This window comes from Andrena cerasifolii, chromosome 16, assembly GCF_050908995.1.
Source record: "Andrena cerasifolii isolate SP2316 chromosome 16, iyAndCera1_principal, whole genome shotgun sequence".
NCBI classification, from domain to species: Eukaryota; Metazoa; Arthropoda; class Insecta; order Hymenoptera; family Andrenidae; genus Andrena; species Andrena cerasifolii.
Genome location: NC_135133.1, coordinates 2,624,960 through 2,648,486, shown reverse-complemented (window position 1 = coordinate 2,648,486; position 23,527 = coordinate 2,624,960). Strand labels below are relative to the sequence as shown.

Sequence of the window (23,527 nt, the reverse complement as noted above, 5' to 3'; positions counted from 1 at the left end):
ATATGCAAGGTGAAGCTTCAAGGAAAATGTGTATGGCAGGGGTGCACAGGGAGCCGTTTTTAGCGCCTCGCTGGGAGCAACCCGCCTGTCCCGTTGCTAAGGTTAGACTCGGTGAGGAGAACTGCAGTAGTGTATATAGCTGGGTTCAAGCATGGACATAGGAATATAGGGACGGAGGAATAGTTGCGACTATAGGCAAGGGGAGCGATATGTATTTGAGGGCGGGAGGGAGAACACCTACATCCGCCTGGATTTGATTGGTTGCATTCTGCGCATGCTCTGTACCGCTAATTATGAAAAAGTGTTTGTTACAGATTAGTACGTACATACGTCTAATTGTAAGTATATACTAACGAAGTGATTATTCACGAATATAAATTGTAAAAATAATGAAAATTGAAGAGAAACATGCATTTATAATTATTAAAATACATGAGATGAATACGCACTGCACACCACACTCCGAGAAACGCTTCAAATATTGCTGCCACTATTCCTGCTTGCGACGCGACAAAAGTTCATCATTAAGCATCACTGCGCTTGCGCTAAGCAGCAGCCAATAAAAAGAAGGTGTATGTTACCTCGTCGCCCCTCCCGCAAGGAGATCACCTCCCGCAACTATTCCTCCGTCCCTATATTCCTATGTTCATGGGTTCAAGTCATACCAATTGCACGTACGCTACTGCAGTTCGCCTCACCGATTCTACCTTAGCAACGGGACAGGCGGGTTGCTCGCAGCTAGGCGCTGAAAACGGCTCCCTGTGCACCCCTGGTGTATGGACTGTGAAACAACTTGTCCGACAGATTTGCTTAATATAGAGGGCCTTACCTAAAGAGCATGCAGTCAATTTAATCGAAAGCGTGCCTGAAGGATGTAAGGCGATTATATTGACAGCAACGGCGATTGGACAGCATATTAATATAAAAGCGCTGTAGTACTAAGTGGGTAGAATATGTGTAATCATTTACACTTTATTATAATGAACGGTTTTGAAAGTATGCCCGCCACGCTTCTGTTAGAGTTTAGACTGTAACTCTACGCTAGCCCATCAATAGACAGACCACTTTTTTTTTTTGAAATGTGTTTATTTTGCCATAAAGAATACGTAACAGTTTTTTATAAATGCTTACTAGGTATAAACACAGCCGAATTGGCACCTCGTTTCAATAACACTATATTCTAGGTATCAGTCTCTAACTAATTTTTAATATATGTTAAATTGCACTTAGTTTGCTTTCCCTATCTTTTCAGCCATAGCGCAGTTGTGCTGTGTTTTCCCTGGAGCAATCGGGTCTAAACCAGGGAGGTCACTTTGGTGTGAGCGTCTTAAGTATAATTCTAAACCTAATTAAATCTAACCTAGCCTAAATTAATCTAAGGATATGTACACGAGTATATACAGAGGCCGTAGGCCTATCGCTTTTCGACAGACCACTGTGGCGCCCCTCGTATCAGCTCCAATATTTCCACTCGCATGTATCCCATTCTGAAAGGGTTCTCGGTAATTACCACCCCCTCTAATCGCCAGCTTTCGCCCCCATGTGTTTTTACGCCCGCTCATTTTCCCCCTCGTCGTTCACGCGCCTCCCTTTTTCAACGGCCACCCTGCCCCCCCTGGCCGGCGCATTCATCCGTCGCGTTCTTACGCGGTGGCTCGGTGCACGGTCCTTTCCGTCCTCCTTTCCAATTATATACAGCGTGTTTCGCGTTTATCCGCTAAGTTCTAAGCGCGCCGACTTCCAGTACTGTCGGGAACGCGGCTCTCGAATTCCGCCCCGGCATTCTGCCGTTTTTCCCGCCATAATGCCCGGGGCCCGCTTTTGTTCCCTCGCGGCCACGGTCCCTGGCATCTCGCTGTTATTTAGCCACGCATCACCCTTTCGCGTGGCCCTTGAAATCCCATTGGATCGAGTCGCAGCCAGCCACGTTTATCGACGCCCAGGCCTTTGGGGGAGCGGGTGCTCTGTGTCTCTTCTTTCTTGCCAATTAAAGGTGCCGCGGCTGGATAATAAAGCTCCGACTATTTAGTGCTGCACCGTAGGCTAGACTCACCAGGGAATGCTCCGTTCTTCGACTGTCGCGGATTGGCGCCTACTTCGCTGCTAGTTTTGCCCCGAGGTTCACAAGTACCTACTCTATGCTTTCATTTGGGTGGTGGGTCAGTTGAGTGATTGTGAAAGTGGGCTAAGTTGACCCTCGCTCTAGGCAGATGCTGGGCTAATTTTCACCAATGATAAAGTATTCTACTGCACGTTTTATTTATTGTTAGTGTTTCGACCGTACGCCACTAAACTAATAGCGAACGCAGGTGCGCGTCTGACACTTTGTGCGTATCAGAACAACGCTTCCCGGCGGCAAATTAATGGCGATGGGAACTGTGACTGGCTGGGAGAATTTGAAATAACTGTAACAACAGTATCTCCTAGCATTAACTTTAATAATAACAACTACAGAAATAATAACTTAAGACGCGGATATATACATTGGGCGTGATAATAATTTGAGGCGACTGCTTTCACAAGCTTTGCAAAGGAGGAGCTAAATTTCATTATATTTAGTTGAGTTTAAATTCGATTTTTTTTTAGTTAAAATTTTGTTTGAAGGAGCTAAATTTTATTAAATTTAGTTGACATTAAATTCGATTTTTTTTAAGTTAAAATTTTTTTTCGTGGAGCTAAATTTTATTAAATTTAGTTGACATTAAATTAGATTTTTTAAAGAATTTTATTTGTGGAGGAGCTAAATTTCATTATATTTAGTTGAGTTTAAATTCGATTTCTTTAAGTTAAAATTTTTTTTTCGTGGCGCTAAATTTTATTAAATTTAGTTGACATTAAATTCGATTTTTTTAAGTTAAAATTTTTTTTCGTGGAGCTAAATTTTATTAAATTTAGTTGACATTAAATTCGATTTTTTTTAAGTTAAAAATTTTTTTTCGAGGAGCTAAATTTTATTAAATTTAGTTGACATTAAATTCGATTTTTTTAAAGAATTTTATTTGAGGAGGAGCTAAATTTCATTATATTTAGTTGAGTTTAAATTCGATTTTTTTAAGTTAAAATTTTTTTTCGAGGAGCTAAATTTTATTAAATTTAGTTGACATTGAATTCGATTTTTTTTAAAGAATTTTTTTCGTGGAGGAGCTAAATTTCATTAAATTTAGTTGAGTTTAAATTCGATTTTTTTTAAGTTAATAATTTTGTTTGGAGGAGCTAAATTTTTTTTAATTTAGTTGACATTGAATTCAATTTTTTTTTTAAGAAATTTTTTTCGTGGAGGAGCTAAATTTCATTATATTTAGTTGAGTTTAAATTCGATTTCTTTAAGTTAAAATTTTTTTTTCGTGGCGCTAAATTTTATTAAATTTAGTTGACATTAAATTCGATTTTTTTAAGTTAAAATTTTTTTTCGTGGAGCTAAATTTTATTAAATTTAGTTGACATTAAATTCGATTTTTTTTAAGTTAAAAATTTTTTTTCGAGGAGCTAAATTTTATTAAATTTAGTTGACATTAAATTCGATTTTTTTAAAGAATTTTATTTGAGGAGGAGCTAAATTTCATTATATTTAGTTGAGTTTAAATTCGATTTTTTTAAGTTAAAATTTTTTTTCGAGGAGCTAAATTTTATTAAATTTAGTTGACATTGAATTCGATTTTTTTTAAAGAATTTTTTTCGTGGAGGAGCTAAATTTCATTAAATTTAGTTGAGTTTAAATTCGATTTTTTTTAAGTTAATAATTTTGTTTGGAGGAGCTAAATTTTTTTTAATTTAGTTGACATTGAATTCAATTTTTTTTTTAAGAAATTTTTTTCGTGGAGGAGCTAAATTTCATTAAATTTAGTTGAGTTTAAATTCGATTTTTTTTAAGTTAATAATTTTGTTTGGAGGAGCTAAATTTTTTAAAATTTAGTCGACATTAAATCCTTTTTTTAAAGTTAAATTTTTTTTTAAAGTCGTCAAAGGAAGACGACTATATCTGGTCTCTCAGAACAGGAACCCCCGAAGACTCTACGTGGACTCAGTCCACGCAAACTAAATTTGTGCTATCATTGGCGCAATCCAGCCTCACCCATATCTAGGGTGACGAACCAACACCTTCCCCAATAATTAGAAAAAGGGAAAAATCTTCCTGGGAAACCGGTGGCCGCTGAGGACCTCTGGCCCATCATCGGGCCCAGCTGGTTCTCGACACCCAAGCGCAATAAGGCCTTTGAAATTAGACTCATGGTCGGCCAAAGAGGAGATATAATAAGAGGCGTCACTCGACAAAGACAGACATAAACTAGGGAAATCACTAGACAACCAATTTAAATGCCCATTCGGCAATAATCAGCAAATTGCGGTAAGGTACATTTAGTCGATTTGAAAATCCCGCTCGAATATATGACCAACAACAGAAACCTCCCAAATACTGCAGATATTAAAATACTGCAATTCTTATAATATTTTCCAAAATTTCAGCATCTTTCTCTCGAATCGTGAGCAACATTTTAAAAAATACCTACCCTTTTTCTCGCGAAGCGCCGCATAGAGCAGCCCCCTGCTTCCTCTTCTTCATTATATTTATAGTGATAACTAATGTTTTCTCCCTCCAATCTTTTTCTCCGCCGCGGCGGCAACAAGACACATGTTTTACCTTCACCGAGTCTAAAATGCCCCCGATTCGTAAAAAGTTCACGGGATGGTGATTCGTTGCTTCTAAGTGGATGCTTGGACTGCTTGAGCAGAAAGAAATTAATCGCGGTTTCTCCGCATTACCATCGCGGAATGGCCACACAAATCACGAGGATCTTACCGTCCCCTCGGCTAGCGGCCAAAAAGTCGTTCAGTGTTTCGGTGGCTCATTGAGAACGCATCCGAAATGCATCGATAAATCATACACTTCGTATAAATGACCCTCACGTAGCTCCAGCGAATAATCAATTTTTACCTGGTGCTGTGTTTTTTGCCACATCGCTGGCAGACGAATTTTGTCAGCTGCTGGACGAGCCTGCGCTTTGCCTCCAATTAGGAAGGCACAGGAGCGATACGATATCTTTTAATTATGTGCACTTGAAAATATTTCCTGGTAAATCTGTGCAAATTGTAACCTTGGCGTTTCATAAAAATTTATGGCGTGCTGCCTGAGGGTGCAATATACATATCTGAGAACTAAATGTTTCGAAATATGAAATTCCTGGTCTGAAGCGTGACACGGGTTTGCTATATGTTATAATTTCCTGGGGGGTTTTAATGAACAGTCCTAGGTGCTCTAATCACTTGTGCATCGCGTTTGAATAATAATTTCTGGCTTAGATGAGGCGATTTCGAAGATATTACGTAACTAAAATCGTCGGCCGTGTAATTAATGATCGTCTAATTAAATGGCTGTAATCCAGGCGTCGGTAGAATGTTTAAACTAAATTTCTTCCCTTTGCAAGCTAACTGTAAGTGAGATAAAATCTGAGATGAAATTGTAAATCTTGAATAATTATTTAAAAAGCTAACTTAACGCGTTCAGCTGACGTTTCTGTCTTTACAATTCTCATTCGAATAACGGCCTATTAGATAAATAAATTGGCTGTAATAATTAAATAAGCAATTTAGCTTCCTTGCGAAGGGGAACTTATGTAATACCTATCTATTTCCACAATTTGTGATTCATGATATAGTAATTTAAAAGCATCCTCATTATTTAGATAAATATTCAAACGATAATATTCAAATGCTACAATAATTATTCGGGAAACACTTGCAACAGTTCAACACTTATCGAACATTCGAACAGAAATTATTCAAACAGTCCCAACCCACTGTACACATACGTGATAGCAACTTAGGACTTTTTTATAGGAGACACTTTTGCGCCCCACAATAATTTGTGTTTGAGACGTATTCATTTTCCAATAGTGTTCGATTAAAAAATATAGAAAGGGATACTAAACATGTGAATATCATCGAAATACTCATCACGACCCACAGAAATATGTACACTCTCATCCATAAGTCATCGGACACTGATTTTTTTTATTTCATTTTTCGAATGTTCAATCTTTTAGGAAAACGTGTTTAAAAGGATTTGTTGAAATTCGTAAAATGCGTTTTTCTCGAAACAGTGTTCTCAAAACGGTGGGACCTGTATCTTCAAAAGTTATTATCCGATTCGACTGAAACTTTTTTTATTTTGAAGATTATTCTTTTGGCTAGGGGGGGGGGCTAAAAAAATTACAAAAAGTTGAAAATTTATAATTTTCAAAGGCGATGAAAGGACGAAAAATACAGGGCAAAGTGATTTCAAACTTGAAGTGTCGTTATTTTCTAAAAAAATGTCATTTTTTGTATTTTTTTCTAGCCCCTCCCCCTAGACAGAAGAATAATCTTCAAAATAAACAAGGTTTCAGTCGAATCCGATAATAACTTTTGGAGATAGAGGTCCCACTGATTTGGATCAAATTTTTGACGCCTTGACTTTAACGACTCCCCAAGGTTGTCTGCAATGATTAATTATAAAACAAAAAATATATTTCTATAATCTAAGACATCTATAATACAATGCAAAAGGTCCCATTAAATTATATATAGTAGTTTTCCTTTAATTAATTCCTAAATATCACCTATTTTTGGGGGCTCTAGACCAGAACCTCCCCTTAACTATACGCCAATACATCGAAACCGTACACGTCGTTTTTGATCAAACCTGAGAAGTAGTTCTGGGGAAAATATTCAACGGACATTTTTTGTATCGACAATCGTCCACCTTCTGAAAAAGATGAAAACAGCTCCCAAAGTTGATGTTCGAAAATGGTATTTAATCGTATACATCAGAAATTATTTGGTGTAAGAACAATTCTTTTTAATTGTTTTTTTTAAAGTAGAAATTCAATTATCTAAACTACTTTAGAAAAATTCTTTTGTTTAAACATATTTCTGCCAATTTTTCTGGCAAAATGTTACGGTCATTAATAAATATATGGTAGCTGGTTTGGTAGAAAATAATTGTTTATGTATTTCAAATTTTATGTTAAAATTCCTGTGAAAAAGTTATTAAATAATCTTATATCCACCTCGTTTGGGTATGGCCGCTTAAATTAATAGCGGCATCCTTTCGATTACCTATAAACTCTGTTAATATTTCTCGTTCCTTCTTCGATTCTAAGTAAATTTTCTTCGATTCTTGATACTCAACATCAACATCTCAAACTATGGAGGGCATCGCATTATTGTCTAATTATTTTAACTCATTTTAATTACTTTGCTAGAACAATAGATGTACACAAACCACTGAAAAATTTTCGCTGTTATAATTCATTACATACCCACTTTGACGAAACAATCCGTTGTCCGTAGTACTTACGCACATAGACTCACAAGGAGAGGTTTTCAGGTGTCCTCCTCCGATTGCTTTGGTCTTCGGATATGTTTTAGTTGGCCGGAAAACAAGAAATACGTGTTTTTTTTTGTATTTTGGCCTGTTTGCATATTTGGGGGGTGAAACCACCCCTCAAAGTTCGTAAGAAGCGATACAAAAGTTCCTACTGTTAGTGAAAAGAATATTATAACATCGTGTATATGAAGTATTTACAGTGGCGGACGAAAGAAAGTTTACAACTTTTAAAATCGCATAACTTTTTCAGAACTGATCCAAACGAAATTCATTTTTTTTTTAGAAGCTAGACTTATTTTGCTATACGACGTGTTTCGTCGTTTTGAAAAAAATGCAATTCGTCGAACTAGCAAAAAAAAAAAAAAAAAATAGTAATAGAATTAGCGACCTTATTCTATTACTATTTTTTTTTTGCTATTCCAACCAATTGCACTTTCCTTCAAAACGACGAAACACGTCACTTAGCAAAATAAGTCTAGCTTCCCCCAAAAAAACTCATGTCGTTTGGACCTATTCTAAAAAAGTTATGCGATTTTAAAAGTTGTAAACTTTCTTTTGTCCGCCACTCTGTATCAAGTTTAATGTGAAGTTTTATTTAAACAAAGGCGGACTGTATCCGCCATCCGATGCAATTGAGTTAAACGGTTCGTCCAGATCTCCGAAGTCGATTATAAATAAACTATCTAAGTAGGATGGCATCCACGTTGGAATAATAAATTCGCTCAAAATGATCAAGCGTCCACTGACGTATAAACGGGACAGTATACCATCCTGAAAGGGTCCTGAACTGGTCCACCAACCCCAAAGGAACGCTACCACCGCGAAGCGTATTTCCATAAAAAATAACCCACAATTTCCACTGCAACATCCAAACCAGTACACAATCTGCTTTCAGATTCCGCGAATCGAGAACGTTATTCGCGTAAACATCCCCTTCGTGCCCGTTCTCTGGCAACATGCTCGAGCCGATCGGGGGCACGAGGCGTCGTCGGTGCCCCCCGGGTGCGTGCGTCGTAAATTACATTTTTATCGTCGATACTCTTCCCTGTTAAACGCTCGCATCGAGATAAAGTCCCTGATAGATATCCCGGCGTCATAATGAATTCTTTTCGCGGTGCGTGCACCCCCTCGGAACGACTTCTCGGTACGTCCCCGCCCCCTTCTCGCCCCCCTCCCCTCTGCTGGTCATTATTATCATTATTATCATTAAACTATAAAGGAGGAGGCGAAGGGAATGGTAGCAAGGGTAAAAGGCAGGCCTGGTGGTAGAGGGAAGCTCGAGGTCCCTCGCTCCAGCTCGCATTTGCAACGCGAGAATTATCGATCGCCGGCGAGCATTGCGTCATAAATTACTGTTTTTATCCGCGGGGCCCCGATTTCGGGCCCTCTTCTTCCTTTTACGCGGCCCAGAGATTTATCTGAAATATTAAAAGTCGCTTCCTGCCCCGCGAACGCTGCACGTGACCGATCTTGTGCGTCATTGTTAACCCCAGGAGGATCGTATCGCCAGTATTTTCTAGACATGGTTATTAGTTGGCTGCGTTTAATTATTGTTTAGCTCTGCGGCTGTGTAAATACATGTTAGATTTGCAAGGTAGAGGAGTTATGGACGTTAGGGTTAATAGGAACAGAGGTGATAATGTAGTTCAGTAGATACTATTTAGTTTAGAGTGTATTGAATGTGAAGTCAAGTTTTCAGAGTGATATTTCTTTCAGGAAAATTTTGGTCTTATGCAGCATTACCTAGGCGAAATAGTTCTAAAATTACGCAGTTCGACAGCCATATGGACTTGCAACATTTAGAACCGTTTATTGCCATCACCCTCAGTTTTTGAGAAATTCGACTTTGAAAGAAAATGCAAATTTTCAGCTTCGAATATCTTTTGTGTCGAAACAGTGTTCGGTTGCTTGTTGCGTCAAATTATTTTGCGAACACAAGGAATACAATTATATAAGTTATTAGTGCATTATGAGCATTTAAATATGTTTAAACAGAGATCAAAGGGGAAAGAATACTCGAAATGCACCCATTTTTGCAGATATTTTTCAATTTATTTCCAAAACTAAGGGTCCAGGAGAAAATCTGACTACTCCACGCGATGCAGCAGACATTTTTCCATCGGAACGCATTAACAGAAGTGGTAAGTCACGTTTTGTTTTCAATACAGAAGCGAAACAGTTCGGCAAAACGTGCGGCGCCGACAGTGGTGGTCAACGGCGCGTGGGCCGCTAAGCGTCACAGAATCGCGCGACGCGCGTGACCACCACTGTCGGCGCCGCACGTTTTGCCGAACTATTTCGCTTCTGTATTGAAAACGAAACGTGACTTACCACTTCTGTTAAAGCTTTCCGAAGGAAAAATGTCTGCTGCATCGCGTGGAGTAGTCAGATTTCCTCCTGGACCCTTAGTTTTGGAAATAAATTGAAAAATATCTGCAAAAATGGGTGCATTTCGAGTATTCTTTTGCGTTCGATCATTGTTTAAACATACTTAAATGTTCATAATGCACTAATAACTTATACCATTTTATCCGGGAGGGTTCATAGAATAATTTGACGCAACAAACAACCTAGTAACTATTACTGTTTCGACACAAAATATGTTCAAACTTGAAAATTTGCATTTTTTATTCAAAACCGAATTTCTCAAAAACTGCGGTCGATGACAACGAACGGTTTGCGGATTCGTTTTCAGCGCACGAAAGCCTATAAGAAACGTCTATTGAGTGTGGCAAGTCCGAGAAAAGTGAAATTCCGTCGAACTGTGTTATTATACTGTCAATTAAAAATCGTAGAAACATCCACTCGAATTTCAATTCACACACTTCTTTCCCCTCACAGATGCTACGAACTCACCTAATTCAATCTTCCTGAAACTGAAGATCCAGAAGGATCTGAAATGGTCTGAGGAGTCAAACTCACCCGAAGCCAGCTTGAACACATTAATCTCTCCAAAGCGAGCGAAGCCTGAAATTCAACCCTTCTCCGGATCAAAAAATTCATTCCCTACCAATTCCAAACGCAGTCGCACCGTTGAAAGTAACATTTCTTTCGCGGCACAGGTCCGCTTTCGTAATCCAACAGCAGTGATTCTTTCTGGCAACCGTGCATTCCTCAGCTTCCCATTTCACCATTATGATCGCCCGGCATTGCAGCAGCGAGTTTCGGTCCATGAAACATGCGAGAATTATCGACGGACGTTGATGCGTGGCTGCTGTAAATAACAGTTTTTATACCGTTTTTATCCCCTACCGTCCCCCCCTGGTCGTCGGTGATTTATTCGAAAAATTTATATATCTATATATATATTTATATATATATGTATATAAGAAGGATGAAAAAGAAAAGAACCGACTGCCTTTCTTTCTCGCGGGCTCGTTGGGCCCTCTTGAGATGCACCCGGTCGCATAAGATCGTCGTACTTTTGCTGAAGGTACCCCTTGCAGCCGGCTACGTGGCGGAATGCGCTGGGTAAAGGCGCTGTGGGTGATTTTTGCAGGGCCGTACCGGACCCTTTCTATCTTTCAGACGGAAATATGCCCGAGTCCTTTCGGGACGGTGGATTTCTCGGCGATACCGTTTCTTCTCCGCGAGCTACGACTCCTGACCGACTCGATTTATTCCCTACACCGTGCAAGAAATATAACTCAATTTATAATTATTTGTATCAGGTGGGCGAGTAGGTGGCTACGGTTGATGGGATTCTCTGCGCCAGGTGGATTAGATTTTCATCTAGGTTCCATATGAAATTTCTTCTTCCTCTTCAGAGTGATCATTTTTTTCAATCTCGAGGAATTTTGTTTCTCATGATCCGAGAAGCTTTGTATTCTTCGGGGTAATTCAATTGTTCTGTTTTTGAGGAGTTTGGTTTGTTGTGATCTGAGAAGCCTTACTCTGGAAAATTCGTTATTCTTGAGAGTGCGCGATTCTTTTTACTCTTAATGACGTGTTTGCAATTTGGGAAGCTTCAATCTGAGAAATTCTGTACTTTTGGGAGCATTTATTTTGTTTTCGACGAGATTTTTCTTCTGACCTGGGAGCTCTTATTCTGAGAAACTGCTTAATTTTTAGAATACTCGATTCTGTTTATTCTTAGAAACATCATTCCTGCAATTTGGGAAGCCTTATTCTGAGAAATTTCTTATTTTTATGAGTACTCGATTTTTTTATCGTTAAAGACATCTTTCTTTTTAATTTGAGAAGCCTATTCTGAGAAAATTCGTATTTCTGAGTGCTAGATTTTTCTTATTCTTGAGGTATTTTTTGTTGTGATCTGAAAAAGCTTATTCTGAAAAAACCCTTATTTTTTAAAATAATGGAGATAGATGTTTTTATTTAGACTCATGTTGTATCCAAACAATGCGTACCCTTTCTCTGCATTTGTATTTGTCAGTCCAACCCCTAGTTCCAGTGGGAAGTGTTCTTTGGTTTACTCCTAACAGATCTATTCGTCCCTAAAAATCAAATCTGAGGTACAAATGTATACCTATTTGCTAACCCTTCAGTTGTGAACATCCAAACAGCTGAAAATATTTATCTTCTAGTTAGAGTCAGATTCCTAATGTCAAAATTTCTTCAAAACCTAACTACCCCACCCTTAACCTTCCTATACACCCAGCCTATTTAAATAGGTCTTCAGGGTAAACTAGAAATGGATTCTTCAGAAACCTGGGAGACTATTGTTTGCTGCTCAAGGGACTTAATTCCTTCTTCCACTAACTCAGCACATTTCATGGGAATTTTCTTTATCGATACAAAAATAATTCTGTACTACTTTGCACTGGTGTGTCACGGACTCCGCTCATAATTCTCAAAATAGCGTCTGAGATCCTAGAATGCTTGCACAGGCGAGGCTTCTTTACATTCATGTAGACGTAATTCCGTTTTACAAGAATCTCCACTTAACGTAGTCTGTCAAAGAATGTCCTCGACTGGTTCTCTCGAATAATCGATTTATTTCAAGAAGGGTTGTTAGAAGGATATGATTTATCCTGTCGCGTTTGCAGATTTGATAATCAGCGGGTTTTCAATACCCAGTGAAAAGGGAATACGAATCCTCAGTAATTATAATCGTTAAATGATCTCAGGAATTAAAATTAAATATTTTTATCTTGTGAAATAGTAGATACCTGATATAAAATTACAAGGATACGTGAACGTGAAATATCTTTTCAACCGTTTTACATCTGTTTGTTTAAAATAATAATTTCTATCCACGTTTGGTAACGTCCTAGTTGTAGTATTTTCTTCATCATGGAAGTATGAAATAAATATTTGCAGCTTCCATTTTCGATAGTTAATATATATATACTATACATTCATTATTATATATATATATATATACTATACATTTTTCATTTTGAATTGGTGTACGATTTTATATATATATATAGATTATTATTATTATTATTATTATATATATATATATATATATATATATATATATATATATATATATATATTAACTATCGAAAATGGAAGCTTCAAATATTTATTTCATACTTCCATGATGAAAAAAATACTGCAACTAGGATATTACCTTATATATATATATATATACTATACATTTTTCATTTTGAATTGGTGTACGATTTACGGCTTTCATGTATGAATATTGAAGTGGTACACTGATTAAAATAATTGAAGTACTGGTTTAAAAGTATTTCACCACTTGTATGAGCCACTCAAAAACTAAACTGGACCAATTTCATGAAATAAAAATAAGCATAAAATGATTAGCTTCGAGCACTAGGAATATAAAAATTGACAGAAAGCAGAATTGATCAGTTTCCGTTCTATTTCGTTCTTCTGTACATTTGATAAAGAGAAAATAGAAGAGTTTTCCACATTCCTCTGTCTCAGGTTTAATATTCCTCAGACTATTGCAATCGTTTCATTTTATATCCCCATCTTAAAAAAGGTTTTCGAGCCGCAACGCAGACACGAAAATTTGTCTCATAACACTAATATTTTTCCAAATTCCTAGATTATCAACGCTTCTATCCTTTCTTTTTAAAATATTATTTTCTTTCTTAAACCGTTTGCTGGAGCCGTCACTTTCAGCCTCGAAGTTTTTCGCAACTTAGATCTTACCGATTCCCATCGTTCGTTAAAAAATATTCAACTACCTATATATGTTTTACTTTATTTTCTCTTTAATCTCTGTAATGAAATACTGTTAAACAGCAATTGTTAATCTCCTCTCTAGGAAAAAAGTGCACAAGGTTGGGGGTTACCGATTCAGTTAAAACTTTGCAGACAGCTAAGTACTCTATGCCATACACAATACCGCATTAAATTTACAAAACGCACCACTCAAAATTGCGCGAAGAATTCAAGCTCGAAGTTGTATCTCGCAGATTTTTACCTAAAAATCAGGCCAACTTAAGTAACAAGAAACAAGCCAAACTCTCTACACAGACTTGAAACTGTGTACCTGAATGAATTCCAGTTGCGTGGCAACTACAATCGAACTTCGCTTTCAGAACTTCAAACCCCATTTTCTGGAAAATTCCGCATTTATTACCACGCTTTGTGCGTTTGACACAGCATTGCACAGGCTGTGTACTACCTGCACACAAAATTTGAACTAAATCGGTGAGCAGACCCTAGTGCACTACCCTCGTCAGCGTAATAAAAACGCCCCTATTATAGTGGGTGTTAGAAAAAAGGGTCTAAAAATACCAATCCACGATGAGACAAAAATTTCGTATCTCACATGAGACTTTAATCTCACGAGACAATTATTTCCTTATCTTATTATTTTTTAACGATTCAGAAATTAGACTCTCACGAGGATAAGTTTCCTGATATAATTTCACAAATCTCATCTCTCGCAGTTATTTCCATTATTTGCATTTAGTTGCCGCTGAGATTTTGTCTCAAAAAGCCTCGTGTAAAAGCTCGTCGCGGATTCCTACCGTAAGACTCTAGGGGCTTACAGTAAAATCTCACCGAGAGGACTAAAAAATATTTAATCAACATAATTTCTAAAAATCAAACCTGTCGCTGTAAAACAAAAAAGTTTGTTTTCACATCTACAAGAGACGTATTTGAATACAATACTGACATCTGCGCCCTCCCCTGTCTCGCACCGCACGACACGCATTCCCTACATTTTCTTCTGTTTGCATTGAATGTGTTGCGAAGAGACCCACTTACGAACGCTCGTAAATACAAAAGTACCCTTCAGATCGAACGCATTGATTTTAGGAGCTATCTTCAGTCACCCTTTTTTAACTCTTCTCGATGAGAATTATAAGTCCCCGAAGCCCCTTTTTAACATCCTGCATTGTTACTTACACTGCCATTCATAGGTATTATGACACCTGCTGTATTTGCCCAAAATGTGATATTTGCTACAGATTGAGTACTTCTCGCCGCTTTTAATTTAAAACACCAACTTACTAAAATTTGTTAGAGTGCTTCGATGAACCTGCGACGTTCCCCACGAACAGAGCAGTTGTCCTAATACTTTATCTTTTATTAAGGGGGGAGCCTGGTGTAACTAAATGAAAATCGAGGCATTTTTCGGGAATTTTTTTTAAAGAAAGTATTTGATAGATCTTTCTGAAACTTTCAGGATATTGTACTAACAGGTTAAGGTACATAACAAAAAAATTTTATTAAAAAAGAGCGGCAAATAACAAAGTTATGCCCAGTCCGTTGGCGAGGCAATTATTGCACCGCGGGCAACGTAGCGTCTTTTGGTTTCATCTGAAACCAAAAATCCAACAATTTTCTTTTAGTTTATGAGTGTACGCACAGAATGAAGAAATTTGAAACTTAAAAGACGCAAAATGAACAAATGGCGGCCTCTTGAATAAAAAGTTCACTGTTTCCAACGAAATTTTGCCTTAAATGTCTAAAAAAAAGTTATTTATTTAAACAATATCATTATACTAATAACTTAGTACTACGAAGAAAATGTTCACAAATATCCGTGCGCAAGGCCAAGTCGATTGGTTGAATATTTTTTGAGTTACATTGCCCGCAAAGTGTAAAACTGTCGTTTCGAGAAAAACGCATTTAAAGTTTTGTGGTAGCCTGGCGCTCCGTAGCAAAACCGGCTATATCCGCTTTAATTTTTCGAATTTCGTTTTGCGGCTTTGGGAACATATTGTCGTGATGTTCAACTATTGATTTATGCAAAAGAAAAATCGATTTCTTCGATCCGCTACACCAGGCTCCCCCCTTAAGGGGAGAAACGAAGGGTCCAACGTAGGGTACGCTCCTGCCCTTGCCAAAAGGTGCTTGGGGGCCCCCGTTACGTTGCGCTGTTCGACAAGAAAATTTGCCTCCGAGCTTGAGCACCGCGCATATCGCGCGCCTATACGTGCTCACGTATAAAACTCGTATAGACGGCCATTGCGCGTGTACGCGGCCCCGCGACGGCCACGGTTGATTTATCGGTCGACATTTTTTCGGGGGATTTTTATTACGTTTTGAGCCTTTCGCGCATACATTTTAGCGTCCGCTACCTCGGCGATGCCGAATATACGCGCGACACTTGAATCGCCCACCGAAGGTCCTCCCTCTTCCTCATTGCTTTTCCGAAAAGTCGCCTCGTCAGGTGCTCCCCTTGGAATTTATGCTGTACACAGAGCTCCGCCGAGCTGGCGGCGCAAAATTAAGGAGGGCTGACTCTGCGCGTGCAAATTCATCGGAAATGTGGAATAAAGGTTTCTTGTATGGGGCTTCGTTTTCGAGGGATCTTGTTTCGGAAATTCAGCTCGGGGCATCTGATTAATAAGAATTTGTAGGATGGTGATGCGAATGTGGTACAATTCAGAGTTTCGTATCCGCTTGGGGAAAAATGTAGCGAAATTCTGGAGCAATTTTTTTTTGTCAGATTTAATATTCCAGAAAATTGGTTTTGGATCAGTAGAGTACGCGGTTAGATTGCTGCGAATTGATCGTTTCTTTGAAAACAATTTTCTTGATGAAAAAGGGGGTTGTAGGAACAAATTTGTTTCACATTTTTTATTATTTTTTTTATGGAGAATCATCCCTTTAGGATTGTACCAGTTTCAAGTTATTTTATGTATAAAATCGCACAAAGTCAACGGTCTGATGTTTCCTTTCAACTTTTCGTGGTCATACCTTCTTATAATCACAAGCTGGTCGCACGGGGTTCACTGTACCCCTGCGTCATTTTTACCCGACTGCGGCACGCGAAGGAGGGTATTGTGTTTATCAGGCTATGTATGTATAGACATGCTACGCTCTAGAGTCTGTACGGATACACCGATTTGGACAAATCAGGTGTCTTTAGAATTGTCTTGACGTTCCGAATGTTATAGGATATAAAAAAAATAAAAAAAACATTAAAAAAAATTAAATTAAAATTTAAAAAATTAAAAAACCCGACTGCTTAAAAAACATTAAAAAAATAAATTAATAAAAAAAACATTAAAAAAATTAAATTAATAAAAAAACATTAAAAAAATTAAATTAATAAAAAAATTAATTTTTTTAATGTTTTTTAAGCAGTCGGGTTTTTTAATTTTTTTTAATTTTACTTGTTTGAGTTACTATTTTCGTATTTTTTAATCTTTTAACTTTTCAGCGATAATTGTACGTTCGTAATACTTATATAATCACGCTTTAATAGTCTTTTTCTAGAAATATAAATTTCGATATGATAAAATTTGTAGTTGAAATTGAGCGATTTTCCACGGTCGTGGGAAAGAAGCGACTTTTTAATTTTTTTAAAAATTTTTCTCTTGCGATAAACCCCCTTTGGAAGTCGTAAAGACGCGACATTTTAACTCGAATATTACTCTTGGGGTACAACTCACCCCGCGTGACCACGAAGGGTTAAAGATATTTATCAATGGCCCAACAAATATCGAAGAAGAAACATATCTCCAGCTTTCGTATAAAAATTTCAAGCACATAGTTCACACGAGAAATTGCCACCGCGTTAAATATCCCCAGTCAGGTATTTTAAAACGCTAGATATTGCATACAACTCTCATGCAGCGACTGGATCTCATCCTAATTACTTTATTTACATACTTCGTTCGCGTGAGCGTACGGCCGTGCAGAAATAAAGGCACAATGAATAGTATTATATAATGAGAATTTATACATATATAATAACTATACATATATACAAATAGTAAGTATGCTGCAATTATTACAGTTTAATTGCGAATATCTTGAGAAACGTAATGGGAGACTCCTGTTACGTCGCATCGGCGAGCACCGTGGGGCTCGTGGAGACCGAGGTCCATGATAGTTTAGGGATGACTAAGGGAAGGAGTTGCAACTTCGCGTTTCACACTCACAGAGTTCGTGGACAGGGAGTGCATCACTTTGTCAATGGATGTCCCGCCCAACGGCGTCGATTATCCTCTGGAACGTGGCGCTGTCTAAGCCACAGAAGGATCTCTCTCGCGCAGGGATGAACAATGATCTTCTTCGACGACGACGGAATATGTCGTCGAATTCGTCGTCGATGGTCGGAGGGTTCACCTTGGCGTAGTAAAGCGCGGCGAAACCGCTGTAGATGAGGAGGGCGGCTGTGGCAAGCTGTTAAAAATGGATTTGCGGTTGGACCATTGATGTTGGAAATGTTGAAAATGCATCTCTGATTGGAAAATTATGCTGGATGTTGTATACCAGTGCGGTGGTTGCCGTTTTGAAAGGTACTCGAATATGAAACGGGAATTATGTGGCGGTACGTGTAGAAATGTTCAGAATAGATTCAAGTATGGGCATATAGAGGATATGTACACAGTGACTCGCATTAATATTCGGACACTTTTTAAAATCGCATAACTGTTTTAGAATTGGTCCAAACAACGCGAAAATTCCCGAATCAACGATTCTCGACCTTATTCTGCGATCTTTAAACGTTTGTAGCTCGGAGCTGTAGTAAACGGTTTTTTTTTTAATTTTCATTACAAGCTCACAAAAAAAGTTTAAAAATCGACCTTTACTATTCTTTTCGCTATTCCAACCAAATACATTTTTTTTCAGAACGACGAAGCGCGTCAGTTAGCGAACTAATGCTTCTAGCTTCTCAAAAAAACTCAAGTCGTTTGGACCGATTCTAAAAAAGTTATGCGATTTTAAAAAGTGTCCGAATATTAATGCGAGCCACTGTATGTATATAGAGATTTAAATATAGAAAATGTAGAGAAGTGAATACAGCAGTAGGGAAAATATAGAGAATTAAATATAACAGCATAGAAAGTATACATAGAGATTTAAATATAGAAGTATAACAAATATAGTGATTTAAATATAGAAGTATAAAAAATATAGTGATTTAAATATAGAAGTATAAAAAAATATAGTGATTTAAATATAGAAGTATAAAAAATATAGTGATTTAAATATAGAAGTATAAAAAATATAGTGATTTAAATATAGAAGTATAAAAAATATAGTAATTTAAATATAGAATTGTATAAATTATAAAGACTTTAACATAGAAATACTAAATATATAGGGACTCAGATATAAAAATATAGGATATACTGAGATTTAACACAGAAATTCAAATATATACCTAAATGTAGGAAGTATGGGGATTGACATATAGAAAGTTAGAAAGTGCAGGGGCCGAAATATAGAAAAATGGAAAATACAGTATTCCGTTATTTTTTATATTTCGTTCACTCTTGAGCATCAGATTTACCATTCGTTCCCGAGCCTAAAGCTCCCTCAGTAATTTTGACCACTGTATTCGAAGGCTGTCAATTACCCAAAAATTGGTACCATCAAAATACTCATCTTAACAATGAAGAAGATCGAACTGAATCTTACTTGAAACACAGCCCAGAACTTGTAACTCCCCTCGTTGATGAGGAAGTCGTAGTAGCCACCCCAGTAGTCAACTTTCGGCTCTGACATAGCTTTCATATCCTTCTGTTCGTCGTTTCCCATACCGTGATCGTCGTGATGATCATCATAATCATGATCTTCGTTATTACCACGTCGATAGGCTCTGGGATTCCTGTCAGGCAAAAACAAACACACTCATGAATCTCCACTAAACTTCGTTAAGCTGGTACACACTAGGGCCGGTATTCATAGTCGCTACTTATTCCTAAGCAAATGCTTAAGCATGCTGCATCCTCTACTAACCTAGTAGCTAGTAAAGGATGCCGAATGCTTAAGCATTCGCTTAAGAATAAGTAGCGGCTATGAATACCGGCCTAGGTACTGGAAATATTGATTGCATTACACGAATATTTAACATGTCATCGCTTATAATTAATATCAGTATCGGAAAAATACCACTGTGCGATTGTTGAGTACACATTTAATAAAATACGTTGGACACCAACTATTATACCTACTCGCGGATTTAAGAAAAAAGGCCCAGGTGGCAAACTTTGAGGGGCCCATTTTTCGGGAAAATGAAGAGGTGGTTTACTAAAAGAGGGTAAATGTACTGAAAAGTATAGAAAAAAGTGCTTGGATAAAATCATATTTTATTTTTTAAGACAGGGCCCTAGTGGGGCCTTATGAGCAGGGGCCCATTTTTCGAGAAACTAAAGCGGTAGTTCACTGAAAACGGGTTCAGTGTAATAATACAGAAAAAATATATAGTTTGGATGAAATCGTATTTTTTTTAAGTCTGGGGCCCTAGTGGGGCCTTACGAGCAGGGGCTCAGGTGGCAGTTGCTCATCGGCCGCTCTGTTAAATCCGTCACTGATTATTCCTACTAATCGTGAAACTATGGAATCACTACCTGGATCCGTGAGTGATGCAATACATATTTCCAGAGGTACATACATATCGATGAACGGTCGTTTAAAGTGAAGTAGATACCTGTACGTTTGCACCGCGGTGACAATGGCGGGATCCTCTCGAGACTCGTTCATATCCGAGGGTGCATAGGTTCCGTCGGAAGTAGTCTCACTTGTGGTGGCGTGAAAGACACAAACGAGGAGTAAAAGACAGCTACAGACTGAGTTCGTTCGTATTCTGTCTGAAATATCGGAATATCTTTGTCTTAACGAAGGCTTCTCTTCTCTTTGAAAATAGGGAGGTAACAGACACAAACTCTCCGCTCTTAGGAATCTGTTACTAAAGCGTGCGCTTCTAGGGTAGATATTACTGTGCCCAGTGCCTGCATAAACTGTTTAACTTAATTAAAAAAAATTCTTTCCTTATTCATTTCTGCTTGCTTTTCTGTGCGGTTTATTTAAATGTAAAAGGTATCCACTGATAGGTACAGTGCGCGTAATAGGGACATCTACCCTAGTTGTCAACCTCGAATAGAGAGTGTAATTCCCAGATAAATATTTTCGCTAGTTTCATCGAAGCCAAAGGTGGGAGAGAAAATTCAAAAAGTCATTTCACCACGATAACCAATATTCTGTCTTCAGCAGAAAGCTGAGTTTCGCCTTCAGTGGGTGAGTCCCTCTCCTCGCGAGAATAATTACGAACAGGGGTATTTTAAACTGTATTACATGTCAGTACAATAACACGAATTTTTCAAAATACAATAATCTCTACCTGCATGAGCCAAAAATTGTAATAATGATACTACACCCCCTAGTGACAATTTCTATACAAAGGTTTCTTTCGCAGATATATTGTATAAGGCTATTCCAACCATTGTTAGTCTAATTTAAATTCTCAAAGTACACAGTTCCTCAAAATTCTCGGAGCACACGAATCTCTACAAAATGAAATGGCGACCACCATCCCCCAGAGTTGTAACTTGTAACACGAATCTCCGGGACCCTTCGGTCAATCCCCTTAAAAAATAGGTGATCTTTATGAATTTTTTACAAGAAGAGGTTACAACATATCCTAAAAAATATTATTGGAATTTATTGATACACTCGATAGGGTGCAAAAAAAATTTTTTGTTTCACGTTTTCGGTCTTGATGCATTTTCTAGGTGGCGCTTAGTGCAGGCGCTGCTGAAAAGCGATGCCAAAACGGTAACCACAATATTTACTCATAGGATCGTTCAAAATAGATAATTCAAACAATTTCTTGAAATTTATTTCAGTGGCTATCGGAGCACCTCATGTTGGGGTGAAAAGGACCAAAACTAATTTCCCGCACAGATATGCAGATAAAAGAACCCGTATTTCACAGAATTATGTTATACGGTGCTGCGATAGCGAGTCCAATTACGAATCAAATGCCTCGAGGTTTATATTTTTAATCGGTTCATTAGTTCTCCTGAAATCGTGGTTACCGATTCGAAATATCGTGTTTCGAGAAAAACGTGTTCAAAGTGTTCTCGGCCGATACCTGCGTTCGGAGTTTGAGTTAGTTATCTGACTGTAGATTCTATACCGTTACGAATTTATCTATGAAACTTTCACAGGGTATTCTCGGGATGTTATATCTATATTTATTGGTATATATATTTTTGGTATATATATTATTGGTATATATATATTTTTGTGGTATATATATATCTATATAAAAATCAATTAGCTGAAAAATTTTAACCGGAGGTCCCCCTTAAGCAGCGTTTCATATCAAACCTTCCACAAAATAATATCTACCCATAATTCCTCGTCCTCTTCTATCGCGCCAAGCTGTTCACAGAATCCTATGGATCGGTTCAGTCAGTGCTCCACTTGTTCCTCTCATTCGTGAACACGTGTCACCCCGCACTTCTCGTCGATATCTCCCCAGTTCACGAAAACAACCCCAATGATTCACCCTCAACTATACAGTTCCCTCATTCCCACGCGTTCGTGGGATTTCGTTGCAACCAGGAGGCGTTCCGTGGCGTTGGCGGTGTGGACCCCGATTCAGGAACCGTCTGTGATAAAATCCAAGGAGCAACTGAACGATTCGCGGGCCCAGTTCAAACACACTGCCCGGTTCACGCGTACCAGTAACTGTATCACCCTGAAACGTTAAGCAAACCCGGAGCGCGGCGCTAACAGCCCTAATTGTTACAGATCTTACGTGTCGTCGCGTCGTCTAAAGGCGGTCCAGCCAGGAATTCGCCCACAGTTCTTTCATCGGCAATTACCGTCATTACCGTGCCACCAACTAGGCTCCGCGGCATACGTTTCCTCTTTCCCTTAGAGCCTGAGACTGTTGATCGAGCAATTGGATTCGAATCGATTGAGGCTTCAGTGGCGCGGAAACTTTTTCCCTCGCCTTTCGGCGCGAAGGTGACGAAGCGAAGGGGTGGGGAATAGGAACTTTGGGGACCGAAGACTGCCGAATGATTTTTTATTTTTTATTTTGCATTTGAATAGTCGTGTAATTGCTTGGGAGCTTAGAAACGTGGGAGGAATAGCTGGATAATTCCCAATTATACAACCACAGTGTCCTCCATAAACAATTGTCTTTCCTATTTTTTAAATCTGATTCTGAAATGTTAGTAGACCTTCCTCAAAATCCTCAACTTCATTCACCAAGGGTGTGTACTTTTTGACATTGGTTTTGCCCAAGCCAGTTCCTAGTTGCTACTGTACAGGGTGGTCCACGTAACTGGAGCAAGTCATGCTGATTCTCTGATCGCAAGTAAAAGTACAATGTCACAGGGAAAAGGTGAATAATTTGTTCGTCTACGTAGTCCTGAAAATGTGGTCCTCTTTGAACCATTCACCTTTTTCCTCTGACGTTTTTTCTTCTAATTGCATTTAGGAAAGAGTACGACTTGCTCCGGTTACGTGGACCACCCTGTATAATTGCAGTGCTCGTCTCATCGAAGATTATTGCTTACTTACCGGAACCCAAGAAGTCCACCTTTCAAGACCTCCATTTTGGTCTTCGCGCTGTAGAATTCCACTGGTACTTCGCACGCTTGGTCCTCCGAGGCAAAGAAGCACTAACTTCTGGTATTGTCTTCATTCCCACCAATTTGAGCGTCTGCCTGTCGCATTTAGGCGCAAACGTGCCACTGGTATATGGTGGAAAGTTTCTGTGCTGGGGAGGATGGAATTTTTTTATGCCGCCAGCCGGGTGGCGATTCCTCGGCAAAAGGAACATGATGTTCGGGCCAGTTAGACGAAGTACATCCTCCAACGGTATTAGGTCAGGCGATTAGCAAGTTCCTAAGCGAGTCCCGTTGAAACAATACTCTAAATCGGTGATAATTACGACCTGTGTTTATGCTTGATGCAGGTTCAGTTATATAGAGTTGCCTACGGCTCGGTGGCTTCGTTGCATTTTCACATGCTCTCGCGGCTGCTCTAAACATAATTCCCAGC

The 23,527-nt window shown here is 38.4% G+C and overlaps 2 protein-coding genes across 2 annotated transcripts in view; one reads left to right on the top strand and one right to left on the bottom strand.

Annotated features, from left to right (window-relative positions):
• Positions 1–23,527, top strand: part of LOC143377894 (uncharacterized) — a 93,497-nt gene that overhangs the window by 29,552 nt on the left and 40,418 nt on the right. The gene's annotated exons all lie outside the window — the stretch shown is intronic.
• LOC143377587 (uncharacterized) lies at positions 17,327–22,313 on the bottom strand. The gene is made up of 4 exons (XM_076829038.1): positions 21,860–22,313; positions 20,157–20,316; positions 19,145–19,334; positions 17,327–17,902 (listed from the first exon to the last, which is right to left on the bottom strand). The coding sequence occupies exons 1-4, from the start codon at positions 21,861–21,863 to the stop codon at positions 17,690–17,692; spliced, it is 567 nt and encodes a 188-aa protein (XP_076685153.1). The 5' UTR covers positions 21,864–22,313; the 3' UTR covers positions 17,327–17,689.